The sequence below is a fragment of the Poromitra crassiceps genome, assembly GCF_964638095.1.
Source record: "Poromitra crassiceps genome assembly, chromosome: 9".
Lineage (NCBI taxonomy): Eukaryota > Metazoa > Chordata > Actinopteri > Beryciformes > Melamphaidae > Poromitra > Poromitra crassiceps.
This window is the reverse complement of record NC_139630.1, coordinates 32,370,581-32,389,977: the sequence shown is the minus strand read 5'-3', so window position 1 is coordinate 32,389,977 and position 19,397 is coordinate 32,370,581. Positions and strand designations below refer to the sequence as shown.

The following is a 19,397-nucleotide window of genomic DNA, read 5'->3' as shown; positions in this document are numbered from 1 at the left end:
GCCGCTGCTGCGTTGGGAAAAAAAAGTTGACATGTAAAAATGGACTTGTGTCCTGCGTATGACCCGCACTGATTTCCATGTATCTCATAGCTGCCCAGTCAGTGCTGTGCTCATCTCTTCACAGCGCTCTAAGCTAAATAGAGCAGAGAGGAGAAGGAGGAGAAAGCTTTCCGTTAAGTGTTTGGGGGCATTTGGCAACACTCTGTGCTGCTGAAGCCAGCTGTGTCCAGAGCCCAATGGAGCGTCTACTGAGCCGCTCACTATACAGTGTTGTTTGGGACATCCAGGACACAGAGAAGGCCTTGTTCCCTTTAACAGCTTCTACAGCTTTAACATTCGCTTGTCTCTTATGTTGATGATGAAATCCTTTGCACACTATGAGTTCCATCTGTGCTCACAGCAGTTTGAAGACACTGTTTTCTCCCCTTCATATCCCATAGGCTACAGCTAAATTAATGTGAACTTTTTTTTTTACCCATTTTTAAAACATGTTGTTGTTGTTTTTTTACTACAGCCATGTTTAAAGATACATTTGCAGAGCACAATATGAAGAACCCATTTTTGACCTAAACATCAGAAGCTATTGGTTATTTATGGAAGGGGTCATTGGAGGAAAATAGGGGTGTGTTGTATTTCTTTTGGCTTTAACAGGGGAGGGTGATGCTTTTTTCAATTTAGTCTCAGGGAGGGTGCACTGTTATTATTTGAGTCCATACAAATCATACAAATTTAAATTGATCAAATATATATTTTATTTTATCATATTTTATTTTTGCTTTTCGGAATTCAGCAACTATACCCAACGACACCCCTCCTAGCCAAACTGTTTGGTATGACCCAACAATGTAGCCTATCATCAGTCCAAATCCCTCCAGTGACCCCATCCCCCCCCCCCCCTCTAAATAACGTACGGTCCCTAATGGGGGGAGATTTTTTTTTTTACCAATGACTCAACATCAGCTGCTGAGATTAATGGCTTTCAAATCTTACTTTCCACCCTGGATTCTGTGGAAAGAAAACGCCCCACCTCCCTCCTGCCACCCATTGATAGTTTCGAGACACTCCCACTCGGATTTAAAATGAGAACAAAAACAATCTGCTGCCTTGTTTATACAAGGTTTATGTTTTATACTTTCAACACAACACCATCCAAGCCGAGCTTTAGCATCTGTAGATGTCCCTTTAATGTCTACTTTATGCTTTGAAACAATGATAGAATAGAATCTATGAAAGTAAAGTCAAAAGCACATTGTCATAAAGGACTATGTTTTAGTTCTGTAGATCCACCGGAGCAGTTTCATTTCCAAGTTTACCGGCAACAAAAACATCTCTTCTTTCTGTCGTCTTGTGTTCCTGAGTGAATTTGGCCTTAAACGCTCCCGCACACAGTCCACAGCAGCCCCAGTAAAACCAGCAGGACCGATGGAGCAGAGCATCCCTGCAGTCCACAGGCTGAGTTGAAGATCTTGATGCGTCCTTCAACAGAGGGATAGACCTTCTTCCTCTCAGTGATGTAGTTCGCCACAACAGCAATGTCCAAATCCCCTAGTTGAGAGAGAGAGAGATGTGTGTTTAGTTCCCAAATCAAATATTTACCATTTGAAAAAAGTGTCACAATCTTACAAAACATGTAAAAGATTTAAGTCAGTAAGTTTTTGGTTGACCAAATGGTCACAAACAGGATACTTTTATTTTATTTTATATATATTTAATGATAAAGTTCAGATAATGATAATTATATTCCACACAAGCAAAACTACTACAACCTTTATTTAATTGTATGTTTCATCAAGGAAAACATTTCTAAAAATAGAAATGTAGCCACATTAAATAAAAAATAAAGAATCTTTGCAGGGCTGCAAAATAGAAACTGTGTTTTGACCAAAAAATTAGATGGAACCTTAAAGGAATAGTTCACCCAAAAATGGAAATTCTGTCATCTACTCCCCCTCATGCAAGTTTGTCCATACTGTGTAACACACACAAAGGCAATGGTGACTGGTTTTCTCTCCTGTTGTTGTACTGGCATGAGGGGGAGAAGAAAGTTCACTTCCTGAAGTGAAAGTAAACTGAATCCAAACTGTTAAGACAGATCTCATGTTTCCATAGAGCAAAATTAACAAAACCGGCAGTCTTAAGACTCACCGCTGTCGTGTTTGAGCTTCTCCTGTTTGATCATGGAGAACCCGTCTCCTCCTTCCGCCAGGTAGGAAGGCAGCACCAGCTTGTAGACCTCCTCGTCCTGAACGGGTTGGTAGTGAGGAACCCTGCAGGTCGTACAGAGGGCGCTGAGGCTCCTCACCCGCTGCCACGGCTCCTTGGACATGTCAAACTCGACATGAAACCCTGTTGGAGGACATGCAAACATCATGTCAAACTCTACACGAAACCCATTTTTTCCCCCCTTTTTCTCCTTTCCCCGTGTCTGAGACTGTTTGGTTTGTTCTTTGTGTTCTGAAAAACATTGGGGGGGGGGAAAATGGCCAAAACCTTACCCTAACCTTGACCAAAGTTGTTTAGTTGCCTAAACTAGCTAACCTTTTAACATGGTGAACAGGAGAAAAAGTCCAGTTCATATTGTCACATAATCTTTTTGTGGTGGAGGAAATGTAATCATCACAATGTGTGTCCAAGATCGGTGTTTGTGTTCATACGTCACAGAATTTTGACTGTTTTTATTCCCTCCCCCTCCCTCCCCTGATATGTAAACCGTTTTGAGTATCTAGAAAGGCGCTATATAAATCCAAGCAATTATTATTATTAGGAATTATTATTTTGTCACATTATTTCACCCAAGTCTGCTCTCTGCAAATGTGATTTGTTATATCCTTATGACAATATACAGTACAGGTGTACATGTAAATGGGTGTAAAATCCTGATACCGGACACTTGTAGGAACTCTCCGGTGCTCTGGCCGTATCTCCTCACTGAGTGTTCAAAAGCCTTCCTGAGTGTGGAGCCCTTCAGCTGCACCAGGTCGTAGGTTCCTCCAAAGGGCAAGACGGCAATCAGGTCCTCCATGGTGATCGTGCCTGAACCACAAGTCAACCACAAGTCGACAAGTCAACTACAAGGTCTGCCACAAAATGCTTTACTTTACAAAACACACAGACACATTTGTGCTCGTTAAGAGTTTTTCTCAGAGGTAGGCAGAAATGATGTCATTGGTTGAAAGCCTCAGTGGGGGCGGCAGTGTTATAGTAAAGTATTATACTATATATTATAAAAATATAATATCTCAAATCAAGCACTCTGATTGCCTCACAGCTGTGGTATATTGCAAGGATGCCCCAAGAAATCTCAGAATGCCCCTAAATGAAAGAATGATGTCACAATGTCTACACTGTATCACAGGGCTGCGGGAAGTAGGGGTGCTGCAGGTGCTGCAGCACCCCCTAGATAAAAAAAAAAAAAAAATTACAAATGTAATTAAAAATATTTTGCAATGCACTATGTTCCTTTCTTGTTTAAGAATGTTTTCGGGAAATGATTGCATTATTGAGATACTGAAAATGTAGCCTATTTAAATAGAATTATCAACAATAACAATCAAGGAAGTTATATGCTTGTAGGCTAGAGAAGAAGAAGCGCGCATGCACGCACATGTTGTGTTGAACCAACCAACAACCAATACGAATTGTTTAATCTGGCAATAAAGAAATGTGAACTTGACATGCTATTTTGATAGCCTACTCAAAAATGCACCTCCCACTATACAGCAAAGAGAGGAGTCAATGTTTCTTGATATATGCCATTCAGATCAGAATAATTAGTCTAGTCATTAAGTTTGCTGATAATATTTCTATCATGTTAAGTCTGTGTCATGTTAACTGGTGTATTCAGAGTAAATAGGGAGATATAGAACATTATCATCATGCTATATATCTCCCTCTTTGCTCTGAATGAGTGAGAAAAGGAGAAAATACTGAATAATTACATCACAACAGTATCCTAATGTTAATTTAAAATGAGATATTCCTCTAAATATGGCAAAAAAATGTAAAAAAAAAAAAACTTGCGGGCCCCACCGAGAGTCCCTTCCTCCCAGCACCCCCTGCTTAAAATGACTTCCAGCGGCCCTGCTGTATCATGTCACAATGTCTGACATCATCAGTGATGATATCACAATGTCTATGACAACATCAGTGGAAGAAATGTGACCGGACCTTCAGCTCGAATAAGGTCATGGGTTTGGTGTACGCTCGGAAAAAGAGTCTGGTTTGAGGTGCGGCGTGCACACGGAGACGAACAACAAGGGAGGTCACTGATGAGACATGAGTGTTTGAGAAGCCGGTAAAGGACTCTGACTCTGAGGTCTGGGATGAGGTGGAAGAAGAGGGTTCAGCTACTCACTTTCTCAACCACATTTTTTTTTACTCTTTTTGTTCTGACTACTCCTGCCTTTCTCTGTGTGCACCTACTGCTGTAGAAGTAACAACAAGACCGACGCACCGTTCCTGCTGCGCTCATCGATAGACGTGCGGACGCCACCTCCGTTTAAGAGACATAAGCTGACGTGGTTCCACTCGAGCTCATCAGCAAATTTGATGTTGTTCTCAACCTGCATGGTAGAGACACACAGACGTTTTAATATACACACTGTTGTGACATGAACTCACTCTCTGACCTGAATGGTAGAGACACACAGACGTTTTACTGTGACATGAACTCACTCTCTGAGCCTTTAAACAGGACTTTATCATAGGACGGTGTGACACTAATGATCCGTGACAAGCTTCCAGAGAGAAATATTCACCATGGCATCACAGATCAGATTCCCCAGGTTGCATTCGCGGAATCGGCACTCTTCGAACGTCCCGTTGAGGTAGACCAGAGTCGTCCCAACATACAGAGAGGAGTAGTTGGCCAGGGCCTTTTTCCATTCCTCCACTTCGGCAAGGATAGCTGGATCTAGAGAGAATCAGTCCATTTTAGAATCATCTAGTCTCATATCAACGTATTACCTATGCAACATCTAATGCGTAGTTTACACTACAAGACTTTCCCCTCGATTTTACACAGGATTTCCAGTTGGGCTCAGTCTGTCTTTGTTGACTCTAGTCTGCGGTTGTTGTGACAGTCGGCAGCAAAATCTGTTAGTGTATAATACTGGGTACAGATTTACAATCTATTAGTGTAAACTGCCTCCAGATTTCTAGTTTCAAGTGTAAACTGCCTCCCGACGTCAGTCGGAGCCACACAGATTATATCAAACATGTTTGAATTTCAAAGTGAAAAGTCTTGTAGTGTATACTGCCTCGTCTGAGTCAGTTGTGTAGTGTATTTCAGTCTGTTTTTTCAGTCGTGATAAAATCTTAAAGCAGCTACGAGCAAGATTTTCGATTGTTATTAAACAGTATAATTCCAATATTGATGCATCACATCTTACCTATAATAGTAGCTGAGACCAAAGCCGTGTGAATCGGAGATTGCTCTCTTGATGATTATAGAGTGTGTGTCTGTCTAACCTCGCGTCACCAGGGGGCTCCCTATTCGCACATAGGTTACGCAATAACCACGCCCTGTGCCCGCCTACGCAGCAGTCAAGCGCCGGGATTGGCCAGGAGCAAGTCTTTTGTCTTCTTCTTTTGACAGATGGAATCTCCCACACCACAAACACTGGTGGGCACGCAGCCCAGCGATTTCATGAACCAACTGAATAGCTCTTGAGAACGGACAGCGATTTCAAGAGCGGACAAGGCAAGGCAGGAGAGAGGACAAGGCAGTAGAGAGAAGAGAGAGGACAAGGCAAGAGAGAGGACAGGGAGAGAGAGAAGCGGCAGAGAGGACTTCAAGGCAGGAGAGAGAAGAGAGAGGACAAGGCAAGAGAGAGGACAAGGCAGGAGAGAGAGAGGACAGGGGGAGAGAGGCGGGAGAGAGGACTTCAAGGCAGGAGAGAGGACAACGCAGAGGAGAGAGGACAAGGCAGGAGAGAGAAGAGAGAGGACAAGGCAAGAGAGAGGACAGGGAGAGAGAGGCGGAAGAGAGGACTTCAAGGCAAGGACTTCAAGGCAGGAAAGAGGACAACGCAGAAGAGAGAGGACAAGGACTTCAAGGCAGGAGAGAGGACAAGGCAGGAGAGAACAGAGGACAACCAGTCCACCACCACCATCCCCCCTGCCTGACCTCCTCCAACCATTCCCCTCCCCCAACCATCCCCCCCACTGTCTGACCTCTCCCTCTCCAACTCCCTCCTGTCTCCCTTCCCGTCCTCCAACAAAATTCCCTCCTCTGCCATCTTATCTGTGTATCTTCCGGCCTCCTTCCTCTCACCCTGTTTGCACTCAACCACTCTACTACCATCTCTGCAGGGACTGACCCACAGAGGAGAAAAGGCACAGTCCCTGCAGAGATGGTGAGAGTGGTTGAGTGAGAACACGGTGAAGGAGGGAGGCCAGGAGATGGCAGGGGAGGGAGGGGGGAGCAGGAGCAGGGTGAAGGAGGGAGGGGTGGGGAGAGCAGGGTGAAGGAAGGAGGCCAGGAGATGGCAGAGGGGAGAACAGGGTGAAGGAAGGAAGCCAGGAGATGGCAGAGGAAGAGCAGGGTGAAGGAGGCCAGGAGATGGCAGAGGGGGGGATGACTTCAAATCTCCTGCAGGAATCGAACCTGCACTTCTCCGCATACAATGCGGTTGTTAAGGTGACCGCCTTAACCCCTAGACCATCAGCTAGGTAACTTACAATGGATCTCTAGGCAGTTTTGTTATGGCTTTCCCAATGAAAGACTTGAAAAGGTTTTAGTGTCCGTACCGGGATTCAAACCACAAACCTTTGGGTTGGAAGGCATGGTCTTTCACCACTGGACTACAGCCCAGCTCAAACACCCAGAACATGCAGCAAGTCAAATAGATGTGGTTAAGATTAGGGTTTTCTTAACCACGACCATACCCTAACCCAATTGATATGGGGGGGGGGGGGTATATATGTATTTTTTTATATTTTGTTTTCAATTATTAGCCTAATATTATTATTTTCACATTTACTAATCATTAACCACTCTATTCAGGAATTGACCGACTAATCAGCAACTATCTAATGATTAACCAATATATTCACGAACTGACATGTATTAATCATTAAAGAAACAGTTAACTACTCTGAGTCTGCACTGAGTGCTCATAAGTGTCAAAATAGAAAACCAGATTCAAACATAGGCAGAATGGTTCCAGGTCCATGTTTATCATACCAGAATGTTAGCACAACAATATAAAACTCACAGCAACAAGTAGACCAGTGGTTTATTGATAGTATTCTGTGACATCACCACACAGACATCTTGGTCTGATTGTAATCAATTAACAGGTGATTACAATCTAATTACACACACAGCCAATGAGCTGTGTGTAGTGTAAAGTGCCATATTGGTGGGAAATGCATGTGACATCATGGGAATACTAAGCAAATCCACAATAAGCTCACTCTTGACTGTTGCTGAAACACTCTAAAACTGTTAGGACAAGCTTTATAGGAGGCGACGAATCTGTTGTGGCCTTCACCTTGTCAGTCTCACGTGTCTCATCTCACGCATGGGCGCCTGGCCAATGCCGGCGCTTGACTGCTGCGTAGGCGGGCACAGGGCGTGGTTGTTGCGTAACCTATGTGCGAATAGAAATCACGCACCAGCGGACCAGATAAACCCGGAAGTGAAACCCGGAAGTGAAACGCAGCTGCCTGCCTTCCACTGTTTCGCTCTGCCTAGCAACAAACCATGAACAAGGAGAACGCCAGAACGGGCTTGCTACTCTCGCGAACATCTCTCGTTATATTCTAACAGGTTTTTTGGAAGTTATTTTGTGGTTATGGCCGAAGTGGCTGCTGCAAACCGTTTCATTTCACTTCCTGATCTGCCCTTGCCACAGACAGACTAACACTGGCCAATTCACTCGGGGTTCATGCGAGACTACTCTGCGTTGTTTAATAACAATCGAAAATCTTGCTCGTAGCTGCTTTATCACTAAAACAGCACTGATGCCAACACAGCTAAAAGATAAAGTTGTTATTGCTCTTTTCCCTCCTCACCCTGTGGGACGGAGCTATCCAGCAGTATGGGGTTTCCTGTTGACTTTAGCACTTTGCCAGCTTCGTCGAACGTCACCTTGAGATAACCCAGATATTTCCCAAAGGCATAGGCCTGCACGACGGGAACATCTCGCCCATCTGCCGACTTCACCATGAAGGGATACGGTCCTACAGGGACTTCAGAGGAGGGAGGCGAACCTGGCCAGAGAGTGGAGAGAGAGATGAGATCAACATGTTTTGAGAATACGTTGGTGTGGAAAAACAGACCATGTAACCACAATTTGGGTGTTTCTCTCTGCCTTTCAGAAAGGGCGTCTCCACAAGCGAGCAAAACTTGAGAGAGAGAGAGAGAGAGAGAGAGAGAGAGAGAGCACAGTTCGGTGGTCGAGCGAAGACGAGAGTGAACGGAGAAAGTGTGGCTCAAAGCCGGTGAAGCACGCATGCACACACACACACACACATGCATACGCACGCACACACATGCATACGCACGCACACACATGCACAAAAACACGGAGAGGGGGGCGGCTCGTCAACACACAAATATTAGCCGATTAGCTTGATAAACTTGCTTGCGTTTAAACACATCCTTCTCCACAACCGAGCAACAGATTTCAATTATTCCATGCTGTTTAATGCTGTTTGCACCATTGGAATCAGTGTGACTTGTAAGCTACAGTACTCGTTAACGAAGATCAATGGTGTATAGACCAAATCACCGTGACGTCACCATGTAAACAAATTTACTTCCGGGTACCACTTGGGGAAGGCGGCAGGTTTAAATGTGCGTGTTGTCAAATAAATGCTGTCAAACCCTCTCGTTGTTTTCGGCCGACTACTTCCAATTTAAATGGTTAAACGGTTGGTAAACATGCTTGTCCGACGTATCTAGCCTTTCTTCTGTGTTTGTTTTATGTAATGTTAGCTAGCTAATAACGTTTGTTTGTCTGTCAAACTCGCTGTTTTTTTGCAGACTCGTAACCTCGCGTCACCAGGCTCTTCTCGGCGAGAGCAGACTCGTTAACGTTACAGACAGAGCTACCGACGCCACGTTAATTTAATTTAGCGTCAAGTCTACTCTGGTCTGGTCCAACAGGTAAATAAGCTAGTCTGGTCTCCACTAACGTTAGTGAAAGTGTTGTTATGAATGATATTAAACAACAACACAACACGGACGAACCATTTTTGTCTTCTTTGTCAGTTTGTGCCGTTCACCGCCATTATAATGTGTGGACCCAGGGGTACCCGGAAGTAAATGTAAACATCCCGCTGATTTGGTCTATTGAGCCCATAGTTGCTTCCGTACGTGTGTAGCCTGGTGTAGCCTACTATACCTGCACCGCTTGCAGTACTTCACCCACTGGCTGGTGTGAACCAAGGAATTTGACACCATTTTTCCATAGACATTTCCTACACATGCGTATACAAATTGTTTTATTTGGTCAGTGCCTATAACCCGGAAGAGGGCATGACTTTTGCCACTCTGTAAAACAAACACGTTGAACGGAGTAAAATAAATAGAAAATAAGGGAAAACCGGAGCTCAGGAATAAAGTTGGTTGCAAACAAGTGAAGCCGAAACTGAGTGGTGTGAAGGGAGATGTTGAACACATCATTAAGTCTGACTCACTTCCCCCACAAAGAATGACTGAGGCCACAACCACAGGCAGACTGTCAACAGCCTACTGTACCATTCATTCTGTTGATGGCCAAACCGTGCCACGTCCTTTGGTTCTGGTGAGTCATCATCGGTGAGGGTGTTGTGGCAAAATAAACAACATGGCTGCTACTTCTGCAGCGACTGCCACACACTGCGTGTGCTTTGTTTCGTGAGAGGAAAAAAGATCTTTATTTTCAGAGAGTTACCGTATAGTGCTGAGGTTCAGACCAACAGCGCACTTCTTCAGCCCGGCCAGTCACTCACTACCAACAGTGCAGACAGCGTGTTTATGCTGGGGCACTCAGTGTTGGAGGTTATACGCACTGACAAGATCCAAGAGTCTCATTCCAGTGAGATGTTTCCATGTAGACGATATATTTACTGAACACTTTTGTTTTTGCTCCCATTGATCAGGGAGTTGCTCCACCCCCTCTGCCGATCTGGGGAGAGTTGTAGACTAGCTAGCTAGCACATAGCGCGTGGGAGGATTACGCTATTCTCCCCAGTTGTCTCCCCCCCCCCCCAAACAGGCCCCCCGACCGACCAGAATAGGCACTAGTGCCGGCTTCCCACCCACAGATGCGGCCAACACAACAGCAAAACACTAATGAGGGTTTCCAACTTCCATGATTGGAATTTGGAAACCCTCATTAGTGTTTTGCTTGCACCTGTGTTTATTCTGCCTTTTCGACACAAAATGGCCACCGTGAAAAGGGTCTATTGTGTCTGTACCGTAGGAGCGTCTGAAGCCGGAAGTGCCGGGAATTGAACCCGTGTCTGCCCTGCAGGCGTGGGCTTTTACCTCTACAGGTTGTGGGATCAAGCCTCAGTCAGTTTTGAGGTTGTGGGTTCGAGCCTCAGTCAGTCTGACAGGTGTGGAATATCCAGATGCTGATTCAACAGCATGATTATTCCTGCACAGGGCCTCCAGCTGCTCACAATAAAAGGCCATATTGTAAAATGTGCAGTTTGATCACGCCACCGCATGTTGTGAGGGAGTGTGCACTTGTCATGCCGACTGCAGAAATGTCCGCCAGAGTAGTGATGTCACGGTACCAATAATTCAGTAGTCGGTACCGGTACTAGTGAATTTCCACGGTACTCGGTACCAATTTCGGTATCACGGTAAAAAAAAACAGACTGATATTTCTTCAACATATTCTCCTTTATTAAAGTATGCAACCATTTCCAATGAACAAATGGCATGTAGCCTTCAACTTTAAAACAAAACAATGTGCTTCTGCTTACATTCAACTCTGTATGGCAGTGAGTGCAGACAGTGCAACACCAGTGGCATGTAGCCCTCAAGTATTGTTCATTGAATTAAAAAAAAAAAAAAAAAATCGATACCCTCGGTACCATGCAAAGACAGGTACCGAAGTACCGAAAACAATGTAGTACCGACTAAGTACCGAAGTACCGAAAACCGTGACAACACTACGCCAGAGTTGCTGCCCGTGAATTGACAGTTAATTTCACAACCATAAGCCAACCATAATAACCCTGCTATGCTGCCTTCAGGTGGCACTCGTCAGCTGGTGGGTTACGACGTGGGAAAGATTATTCCCCTGCGTACCTTTATAGAGGAAGGTGTTGGTGTGTCCTCCGATGACGACGTCCACCCCGCGGACCCTCCTGGCGATCTCCTGGTCCACGGTGAAGCCGGAGTGACCCAGGGCCACGATCTTATTGACGCCCAGCGTGAGCAGCTTGTCCACCTGCTGCTGCACCGCCCCCACCTCCTCCTCGAACCGCACGTCCGGCCCTGCAACACACCAACCAAACCAACAGCTTAGGGGTGTCAAACATGCGGCCCGGGGGCCAGACCCGGCCCCCCAAAAGGGTCCAATCCGGCCCAAAGGATGACTTTGCAAAGTGTGAAAATTGCACTTGCACAAAAAAGTCCTTCAATCCAATGTGATGCACTTGTGAAGGCTAAGACGTACCAAGTTTCAGGAGCAAGTTAAATATTCAGTAGCCTATTCATGTTATCTGTATTAATCACTAATGGTCAGCTATTTTCATGACCTTTGCTTGACTATAGAGAATTGCACAGTTGCCACCAATTGCCCTCATTGATTGATACAGTTGATCTGAAAATAAGTCAGTAAAATGTCTGCCTCATTTCAAAGCAAATTGCGCTACACCCCTCATTGTAATGCACAGTACTTGCCACCCGTCCCTTAAAATACGGAATCATCCCGTATCTGACAGCGTAATCATGCGTCCCGTTTTAAACCAATACACAATTAAAATCATGGCTCAAGTCCAAGACATGTGACTGGAGTCTGACATGAATCCATTGATTCAAATGATTGAAGTCTCCTAGTTGAACTACTTGCAGGAAGCCAATTTATTCACTTCAACCTAATTTGCATTGCAAAGGTTTGCTTACAATTAGCTTGACAGTTTGGTGAAAAAAAGCTTAAAGCTGTGTAAGCCATGACAGGACGTAAAGAGACAGACAGACAGAGAGAGAGAGAGAGAGAGAGAGAGAGAGAGAGAGAGAGAGAGAGAGAGACAACACAAACCCTACTAGCAAAACAACATTGTGAACATTCTTAGGTTGTTGACACATTGTTTACACGTGTTGCTCATTTAGCTTTCCACAACATAATGTGTTATATGCGTTTGACTCACCAGGTTGCGACAGCTCAGGAGTCTCCTGTGACGTGTATCCCACCACTCCCACTTTCTCCCCGCCCACAGTAAATATCTTATAAGGTAAAAAGTATTTTCCAAACGTTGGGGCCAGAGTGCCGTCCGGCTTGACGTTAGCGCCGAGCACGGCGCAGCGCACTTCCTGCAGGAAGGGCGTGATGAGGCCGTCCACGCCGTTGTCAAACTCGTGATTCCCCAATGCCTGAAACACACAGAGACAGACTGACTGAAACGATAACTCTAACCTTAACCAAGTTGTTTTAGTTGCTTAACCTTAATTAAAGTTGTTTTAGTTGCTAACCTTAACCAAGTTGTTTTAGTTGCTATAACCTTAACCAAGTTGTTTTAGTTGCTATAGCCTAACCTTAACCAAGTTGTTTTAGTTGCTATAACCTTAACCAAGTTGTTTTAGTTGCTATAACCTTAACCAGGTTGTTTTAGTTATAACCTTAACCAAGTTGTTTTAGTTGCTATAACCTTAACCAAGTTGTTTTAGTTGCTATAACCTTAACCAAGTCGTTTTAGTTGCTATAACCTCAACCAAGTTGTTTTAGTTGCTATAACCTTAACCAAGTTGTTTTAGTTATAACCTTAACCAGGTTGTTTTAGTTATAACCTTAGGCAGCAGGTAAACCAAGTTGTTTTAGTTGCCTAATCTTACCCAAGTTGTTTTGGTTGCCTAACCTTATAACCAAGTTGTTTTAGTTACCTAGCCATAACCACGAAACATGGCGCCGTGCACCGAGCTTGTCACCTGCTCCTGGGCCTGCAACGAAACTGAAACAGATGCGTATCTCCTGCACACACGGTTTCACTCATATGTTGTTTTGGGAGTAATTGTAAATCGACTTATACTCTCATTTTGGTATGAGGACGTGTTGAAATAACTCGTACAGACTGGATCCTCCAGAAGACACTGAGCGATCAAATATTGTTTGCAAAAACAGCTCTATACATTTTGCCTGCAGCCTTTGATAGTTTGTCTTTGATAGATGAAAAGATATAAACACTGGCATTTTGCCAACTGGGCTACCATTTCTATTTAGTCCTTTCCATCATCTGATAGAAGTCTGCGTAGTTCTTCCCGAGTATGATGCACTAAATAAAACCACTGAACTCACACAGTTCCTTTTTCTCAGACTTCTGCTATCAGACTGATGCTCATATTCAGCTATTTTTTCGTGTGTTCATGACTGGTACGGGCAGGGCGCTACGGAGAGTGAGACGCACGGCCCAGCACATAACAGGATGTGAGTTGCCAGAACTGCATGAACTATATAACCAGCGGTGCCTCAGGAGGTCCCTGAAGATCATCAAAGACACAAACCATCCCCACAACAGCCTGTTCTCCCTGTTACCCTCAGGGAGGAGATACAGGGTTCCAAAAGCACGCACAAATCGCTTGAGGGACAGTTTCTTCCCACAGGCCACGAGACTCCTTAACATACACAAATAGTGTAGTAGCCGTACTGTACCGTACTGTAGCTGCTACCATTACGTATGTCTAATGTTTAATTGTATGTTTAATAAGGTATATGCTATTTCCACCTGTATGTCAAATACGTCGAATTTAAGATGTAGAAGCACGTCTAAAGTATGCACATGACATGTGCACCTATGTGCACCTATGCGCACTGTCTCTGACCTGTCTTACGTTGTAAACGGAGTCCACAGCACAAGAATTTCACACGTGATACTTGTACCATGGAGTGACAATAAAAAAAAATCTTGAATCTTGAATCTTGGTATCAAAACCACAGAAGAAGAGACGGACAAATGTGGAACGTTACAGCTCACATAGAGCAGCTGATAGTGAATTGGGTGACATGTTTCATTCACATGGTGAAAACTCGTCAACAGATCACAACGCAGCATTCCGTCTCAATTATTCCATTGCAGATTGGAAATCCAAAAGCATTTCTCTAATTCTGTTGCAAACTGAAAGAGAGAAAAAAGTCCCAGAGGGCAAATCAATGACAGCTGATCCATTATCCATTTCAATTAGACTAATTAAAACCAGCTGCCTTGAGACCCAAGACTATACATTTACAGTACACACACACACACACACACACACACACACACACACACACACACACACACACACACACACACACACACACACACACACACACACACACACACACACACACACACACAGTGAGTAGTGAGTACCACGCCCCCAGTGAGTACCACCAGGGGCGGACTGGGATCATAATTCAGGCCGGGCATTAGATACCAAGCAGGCCAGACCGATACGGGCCGACGTGCGTGCCGGCGCCCAAAGAGCGCCGGCGAAAAATTTGGGGCGTTTGAAGCTCAATTTGGCCCGTTTGAAGCCCAATTTGGGCCGTTTGAAGCCAGATTTGGGTCGTTTAAAGCCAGATTTGGGCTGTTTGAAGCCCGATTTGGGCAGTTTGAAGCCCAATTTGGGCCGTTTGAAGCCCAATTTGGGCCAAGTCCAATTTTACAATGAGATGCACCCACTTTAAACCTGAATAAAGTAATAAAACCACTAGTAAACCAGTAGGCGGCGCCTGGCCTGCTGTTCAGTGAGTGGCCTGGCCTGGCCTGCAAAAAAAAATAAAAATAAAAATAAAAAAAATTGGCAGGCCAGGCCAGGCCACCGGGCATTTGCCCGACGTGCCCGATTATGCAGTCCGCCACTGAGTACCACACCCACAACACCAGAGGGAGTTCCACAAATCATGTGCAACCCAGATTCGGCACAAACAAGGGACTAAACACATTTCGCAAGTATGCCACAACAATGTGGAACGCCCTACCCACAGCCGTAAAAAGATGTGAATCCCTACCCACATTCAAAACCGCTCTTAAAGAGCACCTACGGGAGGCTGCAATTCGAAACTGGCCACCGTAAATCTCCAAACCCAAACCTCCGGAGTTATTACAGGGTTATTTTTTAGTTCTGTTTCATGTTAGTCCAAAACGTTCGACAATGAGTACAGTATCAGCAACACTATCTATTAGTAAAGTCACAATGGGAATATTCAAATAAAATAGGCTTAGGCTGATGATGTCACACTAACCTCACTACTAAGTTAGAGGCACACTAGGGGTACACTATAGATATTTTCCATTAGGGGAGTGAAGTTACAATAAGCAGAAATGACTTCTACCATTCTGTGCTGTTTTAAATTGGAATACACCAATAGCCTAGCTAGCTGCTGGACCATAAATGATGGTGACAGCGCTGCTGCTGGTAAACAAATACTACTTTCCCCTCATTAAAGAGCACAGCAGTCATGGGGCTGATCTCCAGGGGCGACGAGACGGCCTACAGAGAGGAGGTGAAGGCCCTAGAACAGTGGTGCCAGGACAACCACCTCTCTCTGAACATCTCCAAGACCAAGGAGATCATTGTAGACTACAGGAGGGGGCGCACCCCCCCCAATCACCATCAACGGCACAGTGGTGGAAAGGGTGGACAGCTTCAAGTACCTGGGAGTCAACATCCACCAGGACCTGACATGGGCCGGTCACACCGCCACTGTTGTCAAAAAGGCCCAACAGCGACTACACGGACTCAGGCGCCTAAAGAAATTTGGGCTAAGGCCAGAAATCCTTAGGGACTTCTACAGAGGCACCATTGAAAGCCTGCTGACTGGCTGTTTCACCACCTGGTACGGGAACTGTACCACCATGGACCGCAGGGCGCTAAGAAGAGTGAGGCGCGCGGCCCAGCACGTAACAGGATGTGAGCTGCCAGAACTGCAGGAACTATATAACCAGGCCAGCGGTGCCTCAGGAGGTCCCTGAAGATCATCAAAGACACAAACCATCCCCACAACAGTCTGTTCTCCCTGTTACCCTCAGGGAGAAGATACAGGGTCCCAAAAGCATGCACAAATCGCTTGAGGGACAGTTTCTTCCCGCAGGCCACGAGACTCCTTAACATACACAAATAGTGTAGTAGCCGTACTGTACCGTACTGTAGCTGCTACCATTATGTATGTCTAATGTTTAATTGTATGTTTAATTAGGTATATGCTATTTGCACCTGTATGTCAAATACGTCGAATTTAAAATGTTTAAGTACGTCCAAAGTATGCACATGACATGTGCAGTGAATATGCCACTGTCTCTGACTTGTCTTATCACTCTACTGCCTTATTGCTTGTTGTGTCTCTTGTTGTTTTTGCACTCATATGCCCTGTTATATTTGTACTATGTTGTAAACGGAGTTCACAGCACAAGAATTTCACACGTGATACTTGTACTACGGAGTGACAATAAAAATCTTGAATCTTGAATCTTGAATTGAACTTTAACATAAATTTAAACTTGATTGTCCTCAGGGAAATCTGGAAACCGGTGGTCCGTGACCCCTAGGGGGTCCGCAGAGGTACTGCAGGGGGCCTGCCTGCCAATTAGAAAAAGTTGTTTTTCAGACTAATACTAATATTGAGTAAACTCTAAGCATGAATAGGCAATAAGAAGCTACTTTAAGTTTTGACAAAAAAATGTTTTTTTTTTAATGTAATCTAATAATAAAAACACATGTCAATCTTGATATCTTGGTGTGTGCTGGATTATAAATGTTATTATAGGCCTAAAGCCACGCTTAAAATGCAACACAATTGAATTGAGTTTTTAAATTGGAGCTGTGTTTGCTCTGTTTCTCTATCAACCAAGGGGTCTTTAGCCTGAAAAAGGTTGAAGACCCCTGATGTAGCATCCTGAAGCATTAGAACCATATGAGCAGTGGTGCTGGAGAAGTGGGTATACTCTTAATGTTGCTAGCCTCCAATGTATTATATTTTAATCGTTATTTAAAAGTGACACGTCTTACTCTTGCATAATAGTTCACCAAAAAATGAATCGGTGCACATTTGAACTTGAAGTTATGACTTCAGGGAGTGACTGCAAAGACCTTTAGTATCCAAATCCAATTACAGGTTAAAGGGTTAATTACAGGGTTAGTTGATTCCGGTCTCTTACCATGGCATCATAGCCCAGTAGGTTCATGAAGTGTGCAGCCTCTCGGCCCTTGTACAGGTTAAACCACACGGTGCCCTGGAACTGGTCCCCGGCGTCCAGCAGCAGCACGTTCGGCTCGGTGCCCCGGACCTGCCGCACCTGCGTGGCCCGCCGCGCCACGCCGGCGTAACACGCGCTCTTCCCGGTGCACTTACCCGAGTGCACACTGGTCTCCTCCACGCGCGCGTGCACGTCGTTGGTGTGCAGCAGCACCAGGTCCCAGGCCGAGGAGAGCACGGAGAGCTCCAGGAGGAGGAGGCCCAGGCGGAGGAGGCAGAGCCGGGGAGGGATGCTCCGGCCCAGGCACAGCCAAGAGAGCATCTCCCCCGCACGGTGCGTAAAACACTGGTGGAGCTGCCTGCTGGAGAGCTCGGAGACCCCGGCTGCTGGAGAGCTCAGAGACCAAGGCTGTTGGAGAGCTCAGAGACCCAGGCTGTTGGAGAGGTCAGAGACCCAGGCTGGTGGAGAGGTCAGAGACCCAGGCTGGTGGAGAGCTCAGAGACCCCGGCTGTTGGAGAGCTCAGATACCCAGGCTGCTGGAGAGCTCAGAGACCCAGGCTGTTGGAGAGCTCAGATACCCAGGCTGCTGGAGAGCTCAGAGACCCAGGCTGTTGGAGAGCTCGGAGACCAAGGCTGTTGGAAGAGCTCAGAGACCCAGGCTGTTGGAAGAGCTCAGAGACTCAGGCTGTTGGAAGAGCTCAGAGACTCAGGCTGTTGGAGAGCTCGGAGACCCAGGCTGTTGGAAGAGCTCAGAGACCCAGGCTGCTGGAGAGCTCGGAGATCCAGGCTGTTGGAAGAGCTCAGAGACCCAGGCTGTTGGAAGAGCTCAGAGACCCAGGCTGCTGGAGAGCTCGGAGATCCAGGCTGTTGGAAGAGCTCAGAGACCCAGGCTGTTGGAGAGCTCAGAGCCCCAGGCTGCTGGAGAGCTCAGAGCCCCAGGCTGCTGGAGAGCTCGGAGACCCAGGCTGCTGGAGAGCTCGGAGACCCAGGCTGCTGTGCAGGAGGAGGCGATGAGCTGCTTCTCCTTACATGGCCGGCCTCTCTTCCATTTCTTTAATCCTTTTTATGTCTTCATTGGGATTCAGAATAGCACTGTTTTACTACGAGCAGCCTACATGCTGTGCATATGAAGGCTGTGGACGCACTCTCTCTCTCTTCACCACTGTAGAAAAGGAGCATGAAGGAGGCTGAGAGACAGAGAGAGAGAGGGGGGAGGGAGAGAGACACAGAGAGAGAGGGAGGGAGGGAGGGAGGGGTGGAGCAGTTTAAACATGAGATTTCCTCTGGAGGTGGAACCAGAAATAGCTTTTGTGTTTTTCCTGTCTTCTCATTTTGTGCATAGTTATATCTTCTCTCTTTTTCAAATAAAACCCTTATTCTGAACACTAGTATGGAGAGATCGAGAGAGAGAGAGAAAGTGTGGAGGAGCACAGCAGAGAAGGGCACGGCAGTGTTTGACTCCAGTTACTCCTACATGCTGGAAGCTGTGTGTGTGTGAAGGACTTTGACGCCTCTGTAGGAGGCAGAGGGGGAGGGGGAGGAGTTGAATTGAAACATGGGAATGTCTCTGATGGAACCAGGAAAAGCTTTTGTGTCTTTTCTTTCTTCTGTTCTTCTGCGCCTTCTAATAAAAAAATAAAAACGACAAAATGACAATGCAAGCTTATTGTGAAGGCTGTGTATGGAGAGAGAGGCGCCTTTGACTGTGTGGAGGAGTAAACCAGAGAGGGGTGGTTGGTTGAGGTATTTCCTTACATGCCCTTTTCTAGTGTTTATTCCCCTTCATGTCTTTTCCCACATTTACAATGATACCCTTCTACTCAAACTACAGGCTGGAGACACGTGCTGTGTACAGAGGATAACAACACATATATATATATATATATATATATATATATATATATATATATATATATATATAGAGAGAGAGAGAGAGAGAGAGAGAGAGGTGGATTAGTTTAAACATGGAAATGTATCTTAAAATCTGGAAGTACAGTGGAACCATACAAATAGCTTTGTGTTTTTCATTTCTTCTCTTTTTGTGCCTTTATAGCAAC

The 19,397-nt window shown here is 45.5% G+C and overlaps 1 protein-coding gene across 1 annotated transcript; it reads right to left on the bottom strand.

Annotated features, from left to right (window-relative positions):
- Positions 1-1,118: 1,118 nt before the first annotated feature.
- On the bottom strand, positions 1,119-17,801 carry nt5e (5'-nucleotidase, ecto (CD73)). The gene is made up of 9 exons (XM_083643767.1): positions 17,302-17,801; positions 12,319-12,541; positions 11,255-11,443; positions 8,020-8,217; positions 4,758-4,912; positions 4,454-4,562; positions 2,884-3,033; positions 2,146-2,346; positions 1,119-1,545 (listed from the first exon to the last, which is right to left on the bottom strand). The coding sequence occupies exons 1-9, from the start codon at positions 17,659-17,661 to the stop codon at positions 1,370-1,372; spliced, it is 1,761 nt and encodes a 586-aa protein (XP_083499893.1). The 5' UTR covers positions 17,662-17,801; the 3' UTR covers positions 1,119-1,369.
- Between the last annotated feature and the right edge of the window lie 1,596 nt (positions 17,802-19,397).